We start from the raw sequence: 24,040 nt of genomic DNA, 5'->3' as shown, positions 1-24,040 counted from the left end.
CAAGCCTCGATACGCGCTTCACAAAAACATTAATGAATTACTCGACACACACTTCGAAGCCTCGACACGGCAGGACACATCACTCGAAATCACGTTTTATAGTTTCTGCTGCCAAACGTGCACATTTCACTTAATGATGACAATTAACTTCACTGAGAAGAAATGGTGAACAGTAACTGTAGCCCTTAGCAGCTCAACTCTTTGTGTCTAAACCTGCAGCTCCATTAGTGCTCACTACTGGGACCTGATGGCCAGCGTAATGCTGCACTCGAACTGCGTTTTCACTAGCAGGCCAGTTCAGCTCAGCTGAGTTCAGTACGCATTTTCTGCATTTCCACAATAAAAAGTTGTGGATGGTACCAGTAGAACTGTTCCTTATCATCTCCATTTTTCATCAGCCCTCTGTTGTGGTACCGAACACACTGATCCTGTACTCAAAGGTGGACCTAGAAACACTGCAGTCCAGAGATTAATCAATAGAGAATCCACACTGTGCTCAGAGCTGAGCTGTGGCTGATTTGAAGCTGTAACCACTGTTCGCACTAGCATTAGTTAACTATGACTATAACATGAAAAGATGTTCTGCAGCCTCTAGCAGCAGCTGGACGATGAGAAAAAATAATTTCATTCACTGGGCTGGTGGCCGGCATGAGTTGACAATGTGTACCCCTTTCCCACCAAAATCAGCTTGTGCAAGTGTTTTTTTTTAAATAAGGGTAAACCCACTAAATATAGGCTATAGAGTGTATTCCCATTGCCAGTAGAACAGAGCTGTGTACAGGGCACTGCAGCCATGCAGCAGACAAGTCTGCCTTTCTCTGTGTGCGTGTGGATAGTTTTGGTGTGTTCATTCAATGTCATGGACAGGGTGGAGAACAGGTTAACAGTAAAAAGCAGCATGGACAGAGATCTGTGAAAACTTTTCAGCAATTACTTGTCTTTATATATCTCTTCAGTCTCTCTGTCAAAGTCCCTGTACACAAATTTGGATCAATATTTGACACTGCTTAGGTGGAGACAGAGGTTAACTTGTGACAGCATGTCATTGCATTTCGGTGATTAAAGAGATGAAATTATTGCGATCACCCAGGTTTTGTGTTTCCATTATTGCTGATCAGAGCCAGAGGTGATAAAAACCTGTGACTACTGCAGAGCCATTTGACCTGGGATGCTAACAGCCAGATGTTAGCTAGTGTTTTGTGCAGTTGGAATAAGGCTCAAGACAACCACTCTAGCTGTTTTTATTGTCTCTCTTGGATGACATACACTTTTAGTAATGAGTGGATCTTTAAGCGTTTAAAAAATCTCTTTGAACTGCTAACGGATTATATGAACTGCATATATTTCAGTCCTCACTTGGACAAAAAACATGTACAGCGAGAGCTAGATGGGGCAGTGAGTGAAGACAACCCTGCCCACATGTAAGAGTACTGTCTGCGGTGGAAATGCTACACAGATATATGGTCTAGGTACATGTCTGTGGGCATTACTTTCATTCCAAAGGTATTATACAGAAAGCCTTTGGTGTAAATGTTCTTTAGTCAAAGTGTGATGGTGTACTGCAAGCAGCTTTTTAAAGCTATTATTCTGAAAACACACACACACACACACACACACACACACACACACACATACACATACACAATACCCCGTAGTAATAAACTGGTTTTACCCGTCCGAATTGATACCCAACCTCTGCATTCCTTTTAGATTCTCATTCTGACGGTATAGGTTTCGTCTGGCTCTGAATACATTTCCCAGGGTGGCTGTCGAGGGAATAACTGGCAAAATACCAAACTGTGCATTTCAAAGACAGAAGCCATGTAGGTCATATTGGATTTTAAAGCACAGCGACGGGTTTCACATGATAACTGATACCTTGTCATCCTGTATCTTAAATGGGCAGAAAACAAAACCATTTATTCAATTTAGGGGTTGACTAAGACCTGGATGATTTTGTGAGAGTGTAAACAAAGCTGTGAGAGATTTAATACTGCATACTATAGTGAAGAAATGGTCCGTTAATAATCCTTTACCTGTGGCTACGATTTATCTCAAGTTAAAATGTTAAGAAAATGGGATCTTAATCCAACAGAGCTGCATACTGGATTACTGCATTCAAGCCCTGAAGGCTTCAGTTTGCAGTTGAAAAAAACCAAACACTCAGTAGTAGTGTGTTTTCAGCACTTACCTCTGATTGGTCAGTCAGACTATCCAATCGAGGCAGCTCAGGCAGCTGTGAGAAGCGTCGGTCATAGATGCAGAGGTGGAGGTGTTTGTCCAGGACACGAAAATCTTCATAGCTGCGCTTCACAATCCAACTTCGACCCTTCACAACGACAGCAAAAAAAAACCAAAAAACCATCTCTTAAATTAAACAAACAATGTTTAATAGACCCTTAGAAGACAATATAAACATAACAATAGAATATATGGGACAGGCACATTGAAAGAGGTAAAGCACAATCACTGTTTCTCCAGATCTACCACTTTAGAATTGGCAGTGACAGCATGCAAAATATTTCAGGACAGGTGTCCAGATCAGTTTGGGAGAGAAGACATAATTAAAGACCATGCTTATTACTCTTACTACAAATTCAGTGTATTTTTCATTGCCTCAAAGTGTTTCTACAGAGTGTCTCTAAGCCTAATGAATGCATTTTTCTAACTTCAAGGCAGCAATTGGTTTCCATTCATTTCCACACAATATGATAATCAACCAGCTGATGGTTTTGAAGACTCCTCTGGCTTGGTGCATTGAAGTGCAGGTGGGTTCTTGGAAGGTAGAAAAAAGTACTTCATCAAACTTAAAATAAAACACCCTTACATAATGCTTTGGAAATGATCTGCAGTGGTGTACAATGTAGCTCTATATTACTGAAACGTAATGTAATCGGTCATAAAATGTATTTAACATCCAAACCACTGTTGCTGCTCGTGTTCATAGAGCCCCAGTCCACACCTGGAGTGCCTCATTGCCTTAACTGTCTTAATGTTGAGTCTGTAAAGGCTGAATGCCAATATTGGAGCCATTCAGTTTTTCATCATCTGCTGAGCTGTCAGGTGTGAAAACTGTCTGTATTTTAAGGAATCACCTTCTTCAGGAGGGATAAATAAAAACGTTCAAATAAAAGTAAGGGTCTAAATTGAAGTAAGTAAGAAGTAAGATGTTATTATTCTACTCACTGAAAAACATATGTTTTTCTGTCTCTCAGCTGTAAAGGCACATTCTTGTTACTCCGTTACTCATATTAATTGTTGTGTTTCCCAAGGGTCTATTCTTGGCCCACTGTTGTTTTCAGTTTACATGTAGGCAATACAAAGCCATAATATACTCTGCAGTTGCTGTGTGGATGACACAGGATTAAACAATTTACTGCAGTCTAACAATGCAAGCAGCATAACCTCTTCCCACCCTGAAGTAACAATAATCAATACTTTTTATATCAACAATGACTCACATGACGATTTGCAGTAGTAACAAACCAGCAGATAATTATCTAAAGCTCTACAGAGCGTTTTACAGTCCCGCTGGGATTTGCAGGCTGTTTTTGTGATCTTTGTGGCCTGAAATGCCTAATTTTGCAGAAAGTTGCGATTCAAGTTGCAATATTTTGAGGTGTTGCTATCACAAGAGGTTTTATTTTTTAAGTTACAATTACATAGGAGGCACATCATGATATGATGCATTTTCAGAGCCAATACTGGCTTAAAATAAACAAATATTTTAAAAAATCTTAGCTGGTCTTGTTTTCTTTCTTTAATAAGTTAGATACAGAGAGGTCGATGAGGATGATACGGGCTCATCTGATGGTAAAGACAGTCATTGACTGGAAGAAAAGGCTACTTTACAGATGAGGCAGACACAGATGAGAGAGACCACTGTGCGCTTCATAGCTTTACCATCTAGTGAGGGAAGATCTGGGATCCTGACCCCCAACAGCATCAGCATCAGAAGAGAAACACTGTGTGCCCTGGAGCTTTAACATCAGGTGAGAGAGAGCCCAGTGTGCCACGGACAGCTTGACAGCTGTTGTGACACTTTGTAGTGACTCAAAACTCAGACAATTACTCAGTACAATAATCTGTGTCCAGTGTTCTAAATTGGTCTGTTTAATCTTGTTGTGCATCTGATATGATAAGTGTTGTCAATATGGAAGATGTTAAAATTCACCTGCTCTGTGCTGCAGGAAAGGGCTCCATTCAGGATGTACAGTGGGGGGCTCAAGCGTTTGTGTTCTGGTGCTTCTCACATTGACACCAAAATGGCTCTAGTCAGTCAATAAACCTGTTAGTATCTTTTGGGTAAAATAATCATTCCTGTCACTGGTATGTGTGACAGGAGCAGCAGCACTTTCATGATAAACAGAGAAAGAGAGAGGGGGGTAAAGCGTATCAATACCTTGTGCACAGCTGTACAATAAAATGGGTCAAATTTGTGGTAAAATTGTGGTGACTGGACAAAACTGCAAAGCTGTGCAGAATTCATGGAGATTGCCTGAATTTGCAGGTATTGTTGCACCTACAAGATCATGAAACCCTGGACAGATGGATTTTTGCATTTTTCAACTTATTGTTTTAGTTATACAGCCCGCAGCTGTACCGTTTTGGTTAACTCCCACCGCTCTCATCTGCATCATGCAGAAGGCTGTTGGTGAAAAAACTCTATAAAGGCTTTGTATACTACCTGCTCAGCACCAAACAACAGACAGAGCTAGTGACTAGCTGATGAACATAGTAAAGCATTTGGCAGCTAAGGTGCCAGACACCAAAACTGACACCAAATACATAGTTGCCAGTAGTTAACTTTGTGGAAAACATTAGAAGAGGAGGCAGCAGCTCTGTATCAGCATAAAGACCACTAAACCCTTTATCAACCAACACTGCTGTGACTCTTCTGTTTCATTTTTTTCTCTGGGACTGTCTGTTCTGTTTTTGTCCCCACAGACACCCCTCTTTTCATGCCTCTAATACAATGGCACAGTCTCAAAAAATAAAAAATAAAAATGGCAATCAGTTCTCTCGTGGACTTCCATACTTTGATACTGGAAATGTCTTCACAACAAAGAACATCAACAGCTTACTCAGCCCTTCCTTGTAAAACGCAGTGATTAAATGCCAACAGTGCAAGTGCAAACCTAGAGAATTTTGCCCTCAATCCACCACATTAAATGTAACTTTTCTTTTAAAAAATCTTCCATGGATTTGTTGTTTCTTTTTCATCCAGTAAGACAAGGCTCCAAACCACAAAACCCACTGAGAGAGACTAGTGGTGGAAAAAGTCTTTCACTTTGATTTGGCCTAGAAAGATCCGTCTGTACCGAGGCCAGAGCTTGTGCGACTGGGACTGCAGTGCACCACTCAGCCCACTGATTCTAGTGCTGTTTAAAAAGTGCTGGCTGGTAGAGACACGCTGGGAGGGCTCAGGGAACTCTTTATGCTGTCCTGCCCCACTTTCAGACGGTGCTTCCAGTTACCCCCCCCTTTCTGGGTCTGTGGAACTGAACCAATCTCACTAGGCCGTGCTACTTTCTCTGTTTAAAGCTGCAACTACAGAACTCAAGTCCAAATCTTTGCCAGTTTTCCCCCTTTCATATAGAACTAGTGTAGATTTAGCAGTTTTCCAATGGCTGTAATAAGTTGGAATTTCCAAGTATACAGCCACATTCTTGTGTGGCATTGCCAAGGCCGTGCAAATGGAATATGATCTGTGGAGGGAAATGCATGAAACCAGAATGAAAAATGTCATTGGAGGAGGCTGGGGCAAAGCTTCTGAGCAGCTGGTGTGCATGTGTGTTCTGCTTTAAGGCTATGCCCAGTTTTGAGTTCATCAAATTTCTTGCAAAACTATGTGATGTTATCATAAATAATTTGGCATTAACTTTACTCTGACATTCCTCCTTAAAAAAGAATTTTCAAGATGACCAACTTAAAGCCAACTTTTTTTCAATGCCAACAAGACCTCTGCAGTGACACTAAAAAAGGAATGTACAGCTAGCTGTGAAAGGAAGATCACCATGGAAACAGTAGTGCCAAATAAAGGGAACACTCCATGAGGCCAAAAATAATGAAAAATGATACGTGATGGACGCTAGGCTTGGGCGGTATAACAGTTTTATGGTATACCACAATATTTAGAAATCCTGAAAGTATATTTTTCAATACAGTCATAAATACAGGTGTTCCTCTTTCAATAAAACTCATTGTATGAGGTGCACAGCATGCACCATCAGAGCACAGTCTCTGGTCTCTACTGGTGGAGCAGGCAGCTGAGCTGAAAGACACAGTGACACCTAGTGGTGGAGGGAGAAGTAACAGGTCTGTAAATAGCCGGTGGCCTGCAGGCAGAGTGAGACAGTGGGGAATAACAGCATGTTTTTTACGTCCAACTCGGTGAATTTTAGGATTTATTTGGACCATACTGGGGCTGGTGAATATTGGAACAGTTGACTTACTAACTAGATTACTAACAAGAGTAACCAAGTCAAGTTTGAATGAAGTGTGTTTAATGATGAGTTAAAGGTGAACAGTTGTATTTCTCTGTTTGATAAGGAAAATAAGTGTGAGAACATTACTTTTTTAACAATGCAAAACATAATATACAGCTGAAGCCTAGTGAACGCTGCCACCAATAATTGTTGCGATGAATAATTCGATTTATAATAACGACTCAAAGACAACTAAAAACAGAAAACATTGCAACCTATTCTTCAACAGATCATTATGACCATTAAATCCAAAATATTCAGCTGACATGATATCCTTAAATATGCATCACATGTACAGCAGTTTGTAAGGGATTGAAGATTTTACACTCTGAGCCCTTTCCAACGAACATTCTTCAGAGTTGCTCACCCATCCTGGCATTCATCCACCGCTCTTTTCAGTTCACTTCCAAATTCCGACATAACTTGGATTTTTGAAACAATAAGTTAGGTGTTTCAGAAATGTCTGAATGTGAGCGAGCGCTCCGCTCACAGGGATAGCTGCACTAGATATCTGAACAGATTGTACTGAACCATTATTTGTGGGTTGGAATTCACTTGTGTCGAGGTTTTGGAGAAAAGTAGAAGGCATGAATACATTTTTACAAATGTTGGTGGGGGTGTGTGTGTGTGTGTGTGTGTGTGTGTGTGTGTGTGTGTGTGTGTTTGCAGATGGAAGCGGAGTCTGTGTGGGGGTTTGTGTATAATTATATCTAAGTGTATGCATACTGTGGGAGGTTAGGTATGTACAGTATCTGTATTTCTGCATGACTGCACCATCAAACCCAGTGGAGTCTTACCTGGCAGTAAATATGAACTAAGTACACCAGCTCCTTCGACTCACAGCCATTCCGCGTCACTTCACACTGTTCATCCCCAAGGGACAACTGAAAGACACAGAGAAAGATAGCATTGGTCATTTCAAGAACAGAGTTAGATTCAGACAGTGATGATTGAGAAAACTAAATTTAACATCTTCAACTTCACAAAAGTTCCACTATTACATCCCCCTGATTGGACAGCTCCAGTGTGCACAAAACCCACAACATATACTCTGTTTATCATCCTGAGGTTTGCCAAATGTGTCAGGCAGGGAGCAGTGCATAAAACAAAGCAAGAGAAGGTTTTTTTTTTTCTTAATTTAATGATAAAGCTATGACTGCTTCAGTCATAATGTCATAATATAATATGCTGTAGCTTCAATGAAGTGCTGGCACAAGATTTTAAATAAATATGAGCTGCTGTCAAACAGCGTAGGGAAATTCTTTTATTACATTTGCAGCTACTTCAAAGGCAATGTTAGGAATATTAGATTTCACTATCACCTTTACTCCAGGTGTCCAAGATATTATTACACAGAGAAAACATCTCGAAGACCTACATCTTTCTTTCTGACATCCCAGCAAGAATGGAAGGCAGATGTTTATCACAGCACTGACCAACATAAAAAACAGTGGGCAACACCAAACAGGTGAAAGAAAAGAGGGACACATTCAAACAAACAGTGGAAATAAATGGATACTGTATAAGATGATTATGCTCATGAGTTCCAAGTGGAACAGAGCTGATTGCCCACATGTTGATAATTGAAATACAGATGAGGAAATAAGACGCTTGAAGTGCTGGCACCACTACAGCTGCTTAGTAGAGAGCACTTAACACTAACACAATGATATGGACAGCTGTGGGAGGAAGAGGCTGCCTCCACAGCTTCATCTCCACAACATCACTGATGTTTTTAACGAGCAAATCTCAGTCAGTGTGCCCTCCTTACAAGGAAAAAACAACTCAAACCTAAACATAAAATACATAAAAGTCTCAATCTAAAGACTTGTCATTGTCATTTTTCCTTGTTTATTACAATTATTATTAATCATAGACAAAAACAGAATCATATGTAACAGATACATAAATCTACACCTGCAAAAGATTAGGACAAAAAACCATCTCCTACTGCTGAGAGTAAAGCTACAACACTTATTACTGTTAACCCTTTAAAAACATGGGAAGAAGCCAATGAATAATAAAAGGAGAAATAATCCGAAAATTAACAAGATATTCAGACAAAAGAGATAAAGTTAAAGTTAAAAACAAAGCAAACAAGACTGCTTGGAATTTGTTGAACATTTATTATCCAGTTGCTCATTGCCTTTCTCCCATGTTACTGAAAAAAACTACACCAACATGTTCAAGATTCAGGAGTTTGAATGTTGTGAAAGGCATCTGATAGCAGCACAAGAAAAGTTTCCCCACTTTGGGGGCGACTTCCTGAACCTACCCTGCTGCAATGCTCAGGAGATGGTGCTAAATGAAAGATCAGGGTGCTATCACAGAAACTTTCATTTGCAAAACAGCACAAATTGCAAAAAGTCGGTGGGAGAACAAAAAGCACCTACAATGGTTTAGGGAGGCCATCTAGATCCGAAAAGGGCCCAGAGAACAGTAAATCAGGATGAGGGGCCATACATGTCCCACACCTGGGATGCTGTCCTCAAGAAACTGTGGGACAACAGGGGGCGTGGTCGTCCTGAAGCAGACAGGACAACCAAAGCTGTATAAAACAGCTGACAGGACACGTCAAAACAACATCATGTGACTCCTCTGAGGAAGACTGCAGGATGGGAAACATGTCAGACTAAAAAACACCTTAAATTATTAGTCTGTCGATAAGAAAATAATTAAATGAACCCTTTCGGACTACTAGAGTGAGGTGTTTCAATACACAGGCCATACTGTGATTCAGAATAACCATCAGGTCTGTTTTACTGCCTTGTTCATGTATACTGCAGATTGTGGTTGTACTTTGCTGCAAACCAAGTTAGCTGTTCATTGCCTCTGTCAGTTAGTCAGCTAGTCAGCTAGTAAAACTGTCAGCACAGGGAGAATATTCTACATTTGCAAAATACTCCTAAAATAAGTAAGACGATGCAAAAATTAGCTTTGCATTCAGTGTGAGCAAACCATTACAGGATCTTAAAAGTTCAGGATGTAAGTCATTAAAGGGAACTAAAACTCCCAAATCTGATCAAATGGTAAAACTAAGCAGTGCTGATCAAATATAAGTCAAGATTATGTCACTGCACTGCCTATTTCTCTTCTAAAATGTTTGTAGAAGCACATTTTAGTGCCATATTTAGCTGTACTAGTGAGAGTACAGCTAAATATGGCAGTACTAGTGAGAGTTTGCAAACAGGAAGTGGCCGCCATGCTGCCTTCTACAGTAAAAACAGAGGACGAAAAAACAGATCAAACAGCCAAACTAAGTAGTGTTGATCAAATACAAACCAAGATTCTGATACTGAGTTGCATATTTCCTGCGTCAAATGTTTTCAGAAACATGTTTTAGCTCACTGTTTAACTGTTTCTTGCTGGCTGGCCAGCATTGTTTCCCATATACGAGCTTGGATTACATCACCCACCAGTGGGAGCATTTATTGGTCTGGTGCAGTGCAGTGCATTTTGGTAGCTGTAGGTTTTTTACTTCTTCAGCAAAAGTGCCATTTTCCTCTGTTTTCTTTAGTCATGCGGCACAAGTTTCAAAAGTATTTGTGTTTTTCTGTTATAGATACAGCCGAGTTTTATAAAAGTAAAGTACTTTTTTGAGTAACATGTCTCCTTCCCAACCATGTGTACAACACAACGATGAGCCTACATAGTTTTGAGAATTACATGTCATTAAGTGTGTTTTCCTTTTTTGAGCACAGTTTTCTCTACTGAGCTTGCAACAGCAGAGGACGTTACAAAGATATGATGTAGCACATCCTGTAGCCAGGTGCGGTAAGCTCTCTGCACATTGGCACATAGTTCCAAGTAAGGGGGAGTCTGCATCAGAAACAATGGTAATATTGTTCAGTGCCACTGAAACTGAGTCTGGCAGTCCCTCAGTGCTCTAAACGTGTTTCTCTCTGTTTCTCAGAGCTCTTTAGGTTTGTACATGTTCAGTAAATGTCAGTCACCTCTCTCTCACACAACTGCTTTGATAATGCTTTTGTTTTCTCTTCAGTTTGCTTCAGCTTTTTATATTAAATCTGCATGTGATTGTTCAGACAAAAGAAACTTTTTCTGTTTTCATATAAAAACTGAGAGCGGAGGTATTTATGTGCTCCCAAGGTCCACTAAACAGATATTGTCTCAGCGATGTCATGGTGCCAGTGAGGGGAAAGAAACACATGGAAGTGTTTTTGTTCCCATTAGAGAGGGCTTGATTTAAAGACAGTTGTTCCTACAGGAGCTGTGTTAAATAGAGCCTTCATAGAACAACAATGCCCTTTTCTGTGACTGTGTCTCTTTTCACAGACACAAACTAGTATGACAGCAGATGACTTAATTACCTCTCTGTTGTTCAGTATCAGCAGCGAGCAACACAGAAATCTTTTGCACGCCAGTGAAGCAAAAGCCATTCTTGTGACGGAGCAGCCAGCAAAAGCAATAAAAACAAATGTAAGCCTAAAGCAACCCACATTTAAGGGTTTGGACCTATAGTCAATAAAAAGGACAGCTGCCCAGAGACCACCTGTGAATGAGGAGATGAGTTATAGTTATAATTCACTGGGATCACTGCTGCTGTAACAAACTAAGACATAAAACATACATAGTCAAGTTTCCCACACATTCATTTATTATACACCATTCGGTCATTAATTGTGCCACACCATGGGAGCGCAGACCGTACTCTGGGTACAGACTGAGCAGAAGAATGTAGCAAACCTTTAAAGCTGCACTGTACGACAGACTAAAAGCAGCATTAAAACCTGTATTCCACATGTTCATCTGGAATGTTTTTACAATAATGGATTACACCTGTTCAGCTTTAAAGATATTCAGCTCCACATCCTTGCACCAAAATTTTTCTTTTTACTTAATTTCATGATTTATGGTTTTGCAATTTTATGATCTCATGATTTGATGATTTTAATATTCTAAGATTTAAGATTTTAAGATCTATGGTTTTGCTATATAGTAGATTTGAGGGAGAAAGACTGGTGAGTTCCGTTTGATCTACAGTGGCCTGACTGGGTGGTGGATTCTGGGGCAGCTGAGGGCCATGCTTATCACAGACAACACTGCAGCGAGGTCAACTCTTGGGAAGACGTTCTGGATAAGCTGAAAGATGCTTTTTTTCAGTTAATCAATATCTTTTGGTGAGTCTTCTTTGTCCAACAGGAATTAAAGGCTGATTGTTGTCAGAGGCCTAAAAGGTGCCAAAATAAATTGTCTTCTGAGATTTCAGTTAACAGGATCTCAAATAACCACCACTTACAGACGATAAATGTAAAATCACTTAATTTTAGTTTTAAACTGTTTTTGTATGTCCTTTCATATTGAATTGCCTTTCTGGTCTGTTTTATATTCATTCTGTCTGTTTTCACGTGAAGCCCTCAGTGCTTATGATGTAGAGTACTCCGTGTTGCATGTCTTGTATAAAAGGTGCTATATAAATAAAGTTAATAATCAAAAAAGTTTATTATAAGCAGCTGTCAAGTTTTAACATGGATTTATGATGACAACACCTACTGAATTGCAGGCTACAACATACATTTGTAGTGTGAAAGCGCTTTGAGTGGTCAATATGACTAGAAAAGCTCTATACAAGTACTGTCCAGTTACATTTTTTGACGTCAATACACAAGAACAAAAAGCCAAGAGCATGCGTCATGTCGCTGCAGTGGTGACAGATAAATGTAAACACATGAATTGAGCCTCACTACAGTGACATCTAGGGAAAGACCATGTGACCGCTTGGAAAGACAGCTGGCAGGAGGGAAAGACCCCAAAGGTGCTGACATGGGCTAGCAACCCACGCCGGTAGTGGTGAGGTGTAGTAGCCTTTCTACAACCACAATAAGCTACAGCCAACATAGGAAAAATACCCCAAGAGTCAGTGAGACATCACAACATCAGAACAGACATGACTGTGCATCGGATACGTGACTCAGTGTGGGATAGGGGTACGGACCTATCCGCTAGGGTTAAAACTAGCCACATTCGGGGTAAGGTGAGCTCATCTGCGGAGGTAAAAGGTAGTACAATAGTGGGCAAGATGCTTCAGGTTTGTCCTTGTGGCTGGCAGAAAGTAACATCAATCAGAGGCCTTAAAACTCATCAAGGAAGGAAGAGGTGTTTAGCAGAGGAAGGGCAGAGTGGCTGCATCGATCAGTACTTTTTAAGAAGTCAGTTGAGTCAGTTGGGTGATGTCCAGTGGCAAGTAGAAAACCACAGTTCGCAGGATATCAGTAACACTGCCCCTGAGGAGGAGGAGGTAGTGAGAGGGGATGTAAATGACACTGAGGTCAGCAGGCCAGCCAAAGAGAGAACCATGGAGCAGAAGGCTAGAGAAAGATGGCCAAGGGCAAATGATGGTAAAGAGTGGGAGACGGTTAACAGTGACTTGTTGGTAATCTTAAGCGGGCTTAGAGGAAATGTGGTTGAGAGGTTAGAAAAGATGGGAGATGTGATTTACTCATATGGTGGAGAGAGATTCGTGGTGCATGACAGAAAGAGGGGAAAGAGAGTACAGGTAGGCAGGTCTGGACGGCAAGGTGAAATAGAGAAGTTAGTTAAGGAAAGGAGACAGTTAAGAAAACTGGAAAAAGGCTACAGACAAAGAGAGGGATGGAAACAGTGTTTTGCAAGAGGAGTTGAGGGACTGGATAGCACCACTTACAAGGGCAGAGCATCTTTGGAAAAAGAGGAGAAAGAATATGCAAGGACATCTTTTTTTAGGGACCCCTTTAAATTTGCGAAAGGTTTGTTTAATCAGGAAAAAGGGGGGCAACTTAAGGCAACAAGGCTAGAGGATGAAGAATATTTGAGAAAGACTTATTCAGACTTAGAGGAGAATAGGAATGTAGGTCTTCGACTTGATATGCCTCCATTAGGAGAGATAAGTCAGGAGTTGGATGTTAGGCCATCTAGGTGGAAAGAAGTTCAGGGGGTGGTTCGGCGTGCAAAGGCTTCTTCGGCCCCAGGGCCTAATGGAGTCCCCTACCGGGTTTATAAAAGTGCACCTGACATCCTTAACTTTTTGTGGAAACATCTAAAAATAGTTTGGGAGAAACAAATTATCCCAAGAGCATGGCGTAGGGCAGGGAGTGTCTTCATCCCTAAGGAGAAGGAGTCCTAAGATCCTAGACAGTTCCGGATGATTTTCTTTAGTGTAGTAGCGCAAAGATTAGCTGGGTACTTAGAAAGGAATGGATTAATAGACTCGACAGTGCAGAAGGCGGGGATACCAGGTTTTTCAGGGTGCTTAGAGCATACTAGCATGATCTGGCACCAGATTCAGTCAGGCAAAAGGGAGAAAAGAGACTTGCATGTAGTATTTTTAGATCTGGCTAACGTGTTTGGTTCAGTGCCACACAGCCTTATTTGGAGTGCTTTTGAGTATCTGCCAGGAATAGTTGTCAACTTAGTGAAAGCATATTTTCAGGACATTAGATTATGTATAAGCACGGCAGATTTCACAACAGACTGGCAGAGGCTAGAGACAGATATTATGGCAGGATGTACAATTTCACCATTGGTATTTACAATGGCAATGGAAGTAATTATTAGGGCATCCAAGTGGGTTGCAGGTGGAGAGAGATGTCACAATGGGATGTGTCTTCCACCAATTAGGGCTTACATGGATGACATGACACTAGTGACTAGAACGGTGCCATGTACAAAGAGGCTATAAGAGAGGTGGGCCAGCATGAAAATCAAGTCAAGTAAGTCTAGAAGTATTTCATTATGTAGAGGGAAATTAAATGCTAGGAAATTTATCATAGATGATATGAAAATTCCAACAATTAGGGAAAAGTCAGTGAATAGCTTAAGTAGGTGGTACAATGTGGATTGGACTGATGTTGAGCAGGTGTGCAATTTAGAAAAGATATCGCTGAAGGACTGGATAGAATAGATAAGTCAGGGCTCCCAGGAAAGTTGACGTTGTAGTTTTTGCAGTTTGGGTTATTTCCTAGGTTTATGTGGCCACTGTCAATCTATGAAGTCCCAGTATCTGTCGGGAGAGAATGGAAAGGTTGGTTAGCTCGTATATAAGGAAGCGGTTAGGTGCTCCCAGGTGTCTAAGTAGTGTGGCATTGTATGGGAAAGGGATACTTCAGCTGCTAGTATCTAGCTTAACAGAGGAGTTTAAGCGCACCAAGGTTAGGGCAGAGTTGTTGTTAGCCGGGAGTAAGGATGTAATAGTTAGGAGTGTGGTTCAAATCCATCCAAGGGGAGAAAATGGAACCCAAGAGCGGCAGTTCAGGACGCAGAGGCTGCTCTTAGGCATGCAGAGATAGTAAGTAATGTTCAATTTGGCTGGGGAGGCTTAGGGCTTGGGCCAGGCAAACTGGTGTGGAATACAGCAGGCCCCAAGGATAGAAGAAAGCTGGTAGTGGAACAGGTATGTAGGCAGGAGGAGACTGAAAGGGGTGCTAAGGCAGTGGCTCAGGGTAAGCAGGGTCAGTGGTTGAATTGGGAAAGTGTAGAGAGGAGGAAGCTGAGCTGGAGGGACCTGTGGAGTATGGAGGAGAGCCACATTAGATTTCTGATAGAGGCTATATATGATATGTTGCCAACACCCCACAACTTGACGCTCTAGGTAAATGTCAACCCATCATGCCCATTGTGTTCAAGTACTGCAACCTTAACACATATTATGTCAAGCTGCAAAATTAGTTTATCACAGGGCCGGTACACGTGGCGACATAATCAGGTGTTGAGAAGCTTAGCTGCAGGTATAAAGAGGAGAAGACACGTGAATTCAGGAGGTTTTAAAAAAGAGTGTAGATGTCCAGTTTGTTCATAAGGGGGAGAAACATAGAGGCAGTAAGTTAGGGAGGAGGCAGGGGTGTGGTCGCCTGGAAGGAGTTTGTGACTGAGAAATGCAGGTAGATTTGGGAGGAAAGCTTGTTATTCCCCAGGAAATAGTCTGTACTAATTTGAGGCCTGACATAGTGCTGTGGTCGGTGAGTCAACGGATTGTTTATTTCATTGAGCTAACAGTCCTTTGGGAAGCTTCAGTGAAAGAAGCCTATGAAAGGAAGAAACTGAGGTACACAGACTTACAGGCAGAAGCTGAGGGGAAAGGATGGAAAGCTAGGGTTTGCCCAGTTGACGTGGGATGTAGGGGATTTGTGGCTGGATCAGCTACCTCTCTCCTGGGGGAACTGGGAGTAAGGGGACAGAGTTTGAGGAAGACAGTGAGGGAAATGTCAGATGAGGCAGTTAAATCCAGTCAGTGGATTTGGATTAGGAGAAACAATGGAAGTTGGGGACCAGCAGGGGGACCCACTGAATGGACAACTCCTTGAGATCAGATGGAGAGATCCACCAATCAGTCCTCTCAGGAGAAAATACAGGAAGTGTGAGGGTATTTAGGAGTGGGAGTGGCCTGTTTATGTCTCTTTGTGTGAGACCATGCTGCCGTCCAATTATGTGTGTTTGTTGATTGAGTTGTAGTATATTGGCAATTGTGATACATGTGCTAGGGAAGGTAGCATTGGCACAGTCACTACCTGGAGCTTGCATAAATGGAGCCTGGGTCTGTTGAAGGTGGTATTGCTGTCTGTGCTGTGATATCCATGTGATAGCCAGCCTAGCTAGCTTAGCTAGCTCAGTTTAGCCTCCTGGGGGATAGCCATGTGTTAGCCTAGCTTTGTATCTGTGGTAGCCAAGTAGTAGCATAGCCTTGCATCTGTGATAGCCATGTGGTACTGTCACTACCTGAAGCTTGCACAAACTCAAACTGTAAGGCAAGTGTGATGCATGTGCTAGTGAGGGTAGCATCAGCATGGTCACTAACAGGAGCTCGCATAAACACAGCCTGGGCCAACTGAAGGTGGCATTGCTGTTTGGGCTGTGATAGCCATGTGATAACTAGCCTAGCTAGCGTTGCTAGCATAGCTTAGCCTTAGCCTTGTATCTGTGATAGCCATATTTAAGGGTAGTTTAGCCTTGTAACTGTGATAGCTTTGTAGTGGTTTAGCTTAGCCTTGTATCTGTGATAGCCAGGTGGTACTGCCACTACCTGGAGCTTGCATAAATGGAGCCTGGGTCTGTTGAAGGTGGCAGGACTGTTTGGGCTGCATAGGAGCAGTGACACCTGGCACTAGGGGAGTGGCTTTGGGATGCCAGAGTTCACTGCCTCGCTTCCTGGAGGTGTTGTGGGACCAACTAGGTGAAACACTGATGAAAAGATGTTCCTACCTGATGACCCCAAAGATGCGTTAGTCTTAACTGCTCTCTGACCTTTATATTTAAGCCATAATAGCTGATTGGTGACCCTAGTTTCTTTAGTGTGTATATTTCTGGGGCACAAGTTTCTTGTGCTCAGTTGAAATCCCAGTCCGTGTGACGGGGAGGAGGGGGAGGTGGCAGAGCTTTCAGCCGGATCCGGCGGGGTTGGTTTTTAGTCCGTTCAGACCTGCCACCCTGGCTCTGCTTCCTCTTTCTTTCTTTTCTATTACTGCTCTCTGGCCTTTATATTTAAGTCATAATTGCTGATCAGTGACCCTAGGATCTTCATTGAGTGCTTATTCTTTTCTGGAGCACAAGTTTCTTGTGTTTTAGTTGAATGTGTCACGAAGTCTAAAGGGGACGTAGAGGAGAATGTGGATGTGTTCATTACTGGGGAAAAGAGGCCATCCTGGCATGCTAATTTTGCAACGAGAGCTTATAGTAATCATTTATTAGCATCTCCTAAGATTTAGCATTCACTACCATTTAATGTTAGGCTGGAGATATACTGTACGTGCTATTAACCCTTGTGTTTGCATATGTGTCCAGCTGTGTATGTGTCCGGCTGTGTTTGGCAACACTCGTGAGAGGTTACTATCATATTAATGCTGAGATCCAGGCAAAAAAGGCAACAGCAACGACGTCAATGTTATGTGAGGCTTCTAAATCAAGCCTGGGGAGTATGTGTCTCACGTGCTTTCTGCTACTTGATGCCACCGATGCAGGGGGACATGGCAGCCATCATGCATACGCGTAGTTAACAGCAAATCTATCGCCAGGCATAGCACCTACTGACATGAATCATTTCATGCTGAATTTCTATTGGTTGGTTAGTAGACGTAGGTTGGAACAGCAGTTACACTGTGAGATGCTGACCCCAAATTTCTCACACTGTCTTTGAACACAAAAGTGTTTATAACGGCCATCCCTGAACCTCTCTCACTGTGCGACGTAGGGCCGCCATTTTAGAGCTATGGCAAAAGATATTGCCACGTTTCTTTCGCAATGGTTATCTTTTATCTAGGACAGCCCAAAACCACACATTGAATACCAGGCTAAAGGCAGCATAATTCCTTCACTATCCTAGGATTTGCAAATTCGCAAACATCTGGGTAGTATGTGTAAGCATCAGCCAAAACATCAGAAGGACTGTGGTAAGAACAGCTTCCAGCGCGCAACAAATATCTTAAGATGTGAGCACATCATGAACTTCTCAGACAAACTTTCTTTTAGCTACTGCAGTCAGTTCAAGAGGCGGATGAGACATCATTATTTTTTCCCCTGCAGGATTTAATTTGATTATTTTTTATGATATCAGTAGTCTAAACCTCACAAAATCACACAATGCATGTATCATCAAAGTACCAACATGGATAGGTCCAGTCTGTTGACACATTGCAGGAAGACACTTATCATATTGTGAGATTAAAATAGGTTTAAACATATTCCAAACAGACTGTCAACTGTCCATCTGCTGACTGAGCCTTTAGATATTAAACATGACATTTCCTGAATAAGCATGCTAGTGAGGAAGTTTACTGTAATTGGCTCCCAGATGCTTTTTTATAACCGTTCTAATGTTAGTGCTTGCGGAAACATTATTTTAAGAGTGAGTGTAAGACACTAGATACAAACACTATCTGCTCAGCTTGACAGCTTCACCATTTCAGCAAGTGTCTCTGCCTGCGGCCAGGAGTTTATCCAAATTACAACTTGTGCTGAGACCCACTGCCAGATCCAGTGCACCCAAACTGAGTGGCCTGCTAGACAGGTTGTCCTCTATTCCAGGCCTGTCTTCTGCAATGAAACACACCACATTATAATTTGATTTCAATCCAACCTGTGTTGCACTAGCACACACTGTCCCCGTGGCCCCTGCAAAGCTAAACAGCAAAGGGGGCTGTGATCTGGCCACTCCCGGGCAAACTGGATTTTCATAACTATACACACACCAGAATATTAGAGGGAGAAAAAACTAAATATCTGAAAGAATGAGCTGTTCTGGGTGCACTGGCTTTAAGCCTTTTGAAACCTGGGGCAACATCACTTTCTTTGTGCTGCTTTCAGACACCTTTCACATTTGAATCTTTGAACTTTGAGCAAATTGGTGTGATTTGTTTAAAAAACACGGAAAAAAGGCAACGAGCTACTAGTTAATAAATGTTACTCAAACTGCGAGAAATTAATACATTTAAAAAATATACTTGAAAAAAAAAGCAAGCTTGGTAAAAAATGTCTGTAAACACTGATAAAAGGCTAGGGAATAACTATATTTTATCATAATTACATATTTTAAAATTTTGTTGGAAAATTATTATAATTTTAAGCAATTTTTCTTTTTTTCAAATTTATGGAAATTTTCTTGTACTTTTTACTAATTTCTTGCTCATTTGGGAGTCATTTCTTCATTTATTGCCTTCTTCCCTTTTTTTTAAAAAAAAAAGAAATCAAGCCAAATTGCTCAGGTTTTATAGGGTAAGAGTCTGCAGTATGCCAACAATGAAAAGGCAATACAACTACTCCAACAGAGATCAACTGGCAAAATTACTGGAATTTTAAAATGATAACTTTCCTCAAGCTGTATACGATCATATTAGAAAAAAAAAAACACATCAATGGGTGCTCTGCATTTTCTTCTTGTTTATATCAGAAGCTGGCTCATTACACTCCCAAAAGCAAGAAAATCCCATCCATGGTGGTCATTTTCAAAGAAAGAGGAGACATTGCTCTGTTCCTCTAACAAAGGTTTCTGCACAGGAAAAAAAGACAAATCCAAGAGCCATATTTTGGACACAGCAATTCTGATGAGTCCTGCAGGCACACAAGGACAAGGGGGAAGCGCTGCGATCACTGCAGAGCAGCAGCAGAAAAATAAAGAAAAGAGCCAAATACTACATTCGAAAAGACAGAGAGACACTTTGTACTCACAGTAGTTTAAGTCTGGTTTTGTTTTAGTTCATACACTTCCCTTTGTGCTGTGCAGCTCCAAGCTCAGAGTTTGCCCCTCCTCAACACTCCACCTGTCCCCAGTCTCTATTTCTCTGTGAGAGACTGTGTGAGAATGTACATCCCTTCTTGCAGAGTCCTGTTTCGTTGGTGCAGGACAAAATTCCCCTCAGCAGGACATAAATGTCAGCTCTCCACTTTCTTTCACATTCAGTGTAAGCTCTCCCCGTGTGCGATTCAGAGACAGGAGGCGGGAGGCAACAATATTAGCAGCAGCAGCAGCAGTGGTGGTGGTGGTGCTGGTGGAGGAGAGGAGGTGGTAAATTGATGGATTCCTCAACAGGACTGCTTTCATCTCCTCCATTTTGCCCTCTTGCCCATCCTACCATTCTCATGCCCCATCCTGATTTTCTCCTCTTCTTTCTCTAGTTGGCTTCTTTTCTCTGATGGCTGGCACCCAACAGAACTTTAGCACCCAATTTTATTAGCAGCAAGTCATAATGGGAGGGAACGAGCAGATGCCAAAAAAACAAAAGAGAAAAAAAGCTTTTTTCTTTGAGTCTTGTTCTTCTGCTGGCCTCACGCTCTGCTTTCTCTGTCCCTCCGCCACATGCTATTCTCTCCCTCTTCCCTCCTCTCCCCTGTCTGACATGCTGGCTCACCCCTCCCCCTTCTCTCCTCCTCTTCCCCCTCTCTGGTTGGTACACTCCCAGGACAAAGGGCAGGGATGGAGGGAAAAAAAAGAAGCAAAGGAGAAGAAGAGGAGAAGAAGAGGGCAGGAGGTAACAGAAAAAAAGGGAAGGACTGCACTTGCAGGAGAGCAGTTTTCTTTCCTTCCACATGTGCACTCCTCTCTCTCTGTGTTCTTTCGCACATTGGGATTTTACTGAAAGTGCTCCTCTGAGGAAATCTGCAGCTCTTGCAAGAAGACAATTAATAGAGAGTCAAAGGACATCCAGGCAATTCACTTCAAAGCACATTCAATTGTGTGTCGATAACTGAAGCTTTGCAAACTCAGCAAAAAAAGGGAAGCTACTTCAACTCTCAGCCACCAAACTCTACATTTAAAAATTCACCCCACAATAAATAACCACAGCGTGTGCTCGCTCGCAGTCTACCACACTTGCAAAGTAGAAATAGAGTCACCAAAAATACAACCTTAGCCTCCCCTCTGCCAAAGGACCTGCTCTCTGGTTGCAGCCAAATACCTCAAACAAACAGAAAAGGAAAGAAAAGTGTAGGTTGCATCAGCTGTGATGACTTCATATGTGCCATCCACACATGAGATGGATTAAAAAGACCTATTGCTGGAGAGGAGAATGGAAATCCAAGCAAACAGCCAGCCTCTCTGAGGAGGACATGTGGGAGCCAAGAGAGGCCACAAGGACACAGAGCTGCAGGGACTTCACTAAGTCCCTCCCTGTGCTGCCTGAAAGACATGCGTGTGTGTGTTTGTGTTCCTCGGTAAAACTAAAAGAGATCTAACAGCAGGAGAAGAAAACAAACATCAGGTTTGAATTTGATTGCAAACTCATTTACTTACTTTCATTGCTGCAACCTTCAGTCCTTAAGTGACTCTAATCACAACTTCAGAAATGTTCCTCTAACCACACCTGCTACCAAACAATTACAGACGTGTAGCAATCTGTTTATTTTTAACCAGTCACCACTGAGCCAAATAAATCCCAGTGTTTCTGAAAAGCACTGATCAGGATGAGCTGTGAGCGTTCCCTCGGTGAGCTGGGATGTCTGGTCGTACAGGCTGCCGAAGCAGCGCATCAAATCATTTTCTGCTTCGTCTCTGCTTGATGAATATCATGATAATCCAATGATGACCCAGTTCATCCAGCTCTCTGCCCTGCTGTGCGAGTGGCAGGTTGGACTGATTTATCACAAATCACATGTGTGCAGGTCACATGTATTCCAGGGAAATGGAACCACAGCTGAAATTTGAGCCTCCAATGCAAAATGCAAAATCCCTCATCAAATGATATTATTGTTAACTGCAAAAATGACGACGCACCTGGAAAGATGAATGACCATGACTCTGACTCCAATTTGATCTTTGGAATCAACTGCATTAAACATGACAGCTACTAGTAACCCATGAGAAATCGAATAAAAGAAAAAAAAAAGAATCATTGCCTTGTGATTGTATGCCTTTGCGAACCAGTTAAGTTGCAGTTACAGTTTTTTTGGGGGTGTTTTTTGCTTTTAATTGGTAGGACAGCACAAGTGTGACATGCAGCAAAGGGCTGAGGCTGGAGTTGAACCTGGGGCTGCTGAGTGAGGACACAGCCTCTATACATGGGTGTCTGCTCTATCTGCTGAGCCACCAGGTGCCCTGAGTTGCAGTTCTAGTTTACATCCATGTCTGTGAAAACATGGATGCTTCACACACATCTTCTCCCAACAGCACAGAAGATCTCTACAATCAGCACAGTTTACAGATTAGTGTCACCAGTTTAGTATCTGACTAAATGTCTCCCTTACTGTTCCTGAGTTATTCATGGACAGAAAACATGATAATTTCACAGTGCAGTTGACCTTCGACCTTTTGGATATAAAATGTTATCACTTCACTATTTTATCCTTCTAGACATTTGTGTGAGCTTTTGTTAGCATATGAATTCTTCAGTTATGGCGAAAAACATGTTTGTTGAGGTCACAGGGACCTTGACCTGATATAAGAATATTTTTTTGCATTTTAGCCTTTATTAGAAAGGACAGATTAATAGCGTGAAAGGGGGAGAGAGAGAGAGAGAGCGGACGATATGCAGCAAAGGGCCTCGAGCGGGAGTCTAACCAGAGGCCGCTGTGGCAAGGACACTGCCTTCATTCATGGGGCGCCTGCTTTATCCACTCAGCCACCTAATCACAATCACAATCTAATCAGTTAATTCTTGCATCCAAGTGAACATTTGTGTCATGTTTGAGGAATTTCTCTCTAGGCCTTCTTGAGATACCTTGTTCAGCTGAATGGGACAGACATGACAGTGACCTTTGACCACCAAATTCTAAAGAGTTCATCATTGAGTCCAAGTGGACATTTGTGCCAAATTTTAAGGTATTCCCTTAAGATGTTCTTAAGATATTGCCTTCAAAGGAAGGGACAGGTGGATGGGCAAACATAATGCCTCTGGCCATGGCTGTTGCTGGTGTGGAGGCATAAAAAAGAATCCCAACCTTGCTGTTGTGTGCGTCCGCCAACCAGTCAAGCTGCAGTTTGCATCCATGCCTGTCCAGACTCAAACAGTATATGTAGTGAAGACTCTGATAAAAAGGCACTAAGTGCATTTTTTGGCAAATGGAAGTTATCACTTAATTGACATGTTTTATTATAGTGCTTTTCTAGTCTTATTGACCACTCAAAGTGCTTTAACACTACATGTCACATTCACACACTGGTGGCCAAGGCTACTGTATAAGGTGCCACCTGCTACTCAGTAATCATTCACACACACACACTCTGACGACGCAGCAACCGGAGCAATTTGGGATTCAGTATCTTGCCCAAGGATACTTTGACATGTTGCCCGGAGGAGCTGGGGATTGAACCCCTGACATTCCGATAAGAGGAGACCCACTCTACCTCTGAGCCACAGCCACCCCTATGACTAAAAACATGAGACTATTTCTGTAGAGGAGTACAGAGGACTGATGGAGAGCTTCTTCACATGGTGCAAGGACAATCACCTGAAGCTCAGTGTCAGCAAAACCACTGAGCTGGTGATGGACCGCCAGAGGAACAGGACACCATGACATGACAGACTGTAGTCAAAGCTGCAAAGAAGCTAAAAGAAAATCTACAGTATGCATAATTTTTTTGACTCAACAACATCGTCCTTGGTGAAGAATTATGAAAAAGCCCAATAATGTCTAGTTTCCTATGACACTTTTGTCATGCTGTGGTATTTCTGTCAGACTGCAGAACGAGAGGGGTTTGAGTGCAGGACTGCCTGTGGGCCTTACTGCACTTGCTGCACTACATCAGAGCTAAAGAGGGTATGTGTGAAGGAGCTACATCTAAAAATCATTACTAAAGCTATAAGAATGAATCCAGTAGGAGAGCAAGGAGCGCAATGGGATTTAAACAGAGAGAGAGAGAGAGAGAGAGGAAGAGAGAGAGGAAGAGAGAGGAAGAGAGAGAGAGAGAGAGAGAGAGAGAGAGGGAGAGAGACAGAGCGAGTGAGAGAGAGAGAGAGAGCGAGAGANGCTAAAGAGGGTAGGTGTGAGGGAGCTACATCTAAAAATCATTACTAAAGCTATAAGAATGAATCCAGTAGGAGAGCAAGGAGCGCAATGGGATTTAAACAGAGAGAGAGAGAGAGAGAGAGGAAGAGAGAGAGGAAGAGAGAGGAAGAGAGAGAGAGAGAGAGAGAGAG

The 24,040-nt window shown here is 42.1% G+C and overlaps 1 protein-coding gene across 2 annotated transcripts in view; it reads right to left on the bottom strand.

Moving 5' to 3' along the window:
* Nucleotides 1–24,040, bottom strand: part of arhgap32b (Rho GTPase activating protein 32b) — a 157,780-nt gene that overhangs the window by 46,622 nt on the left and 87,118 nt on the right. For both annotated transcript variants that reach the window (XM_042498778.1, XM_042498779.1), the window contains exons 6-7: nt 7,286–7,372; nt 2,192–2,329 (exon numbers count right to left, since the gene is read on the bottom strand). In XM_042498778.1, coding sequence (XP_042354712.1) covers nt 2,192–2,329; nt 7,286–7,372 — 225 coding nt within the window. The remainder of the gene's footprint in view (nt 1–2,191; nt 2,330–7,285; nt 7,373–24,040) is intronic.

This window comes from Plectropomus leopardus, chromosome 13 (assembly GCF_008729295.1).
Source record: "Plectropomus leopardus isolate mb chromosome 13, YSFRI_Pleo_2.0, whole genome shotgun sequence".
In the NCBI taxonomy this organism is placed as follows: Eukaryota; Metazoa; Chordata; class Actinopteri; order Perciformes; family Serranidae; genus Plectropomus; species Plectropomus leopardus.
Note: the sequence above shows the minus strand (reverse complement) of the source record. Positions and strands in the feature narration are given on the sequence as shown.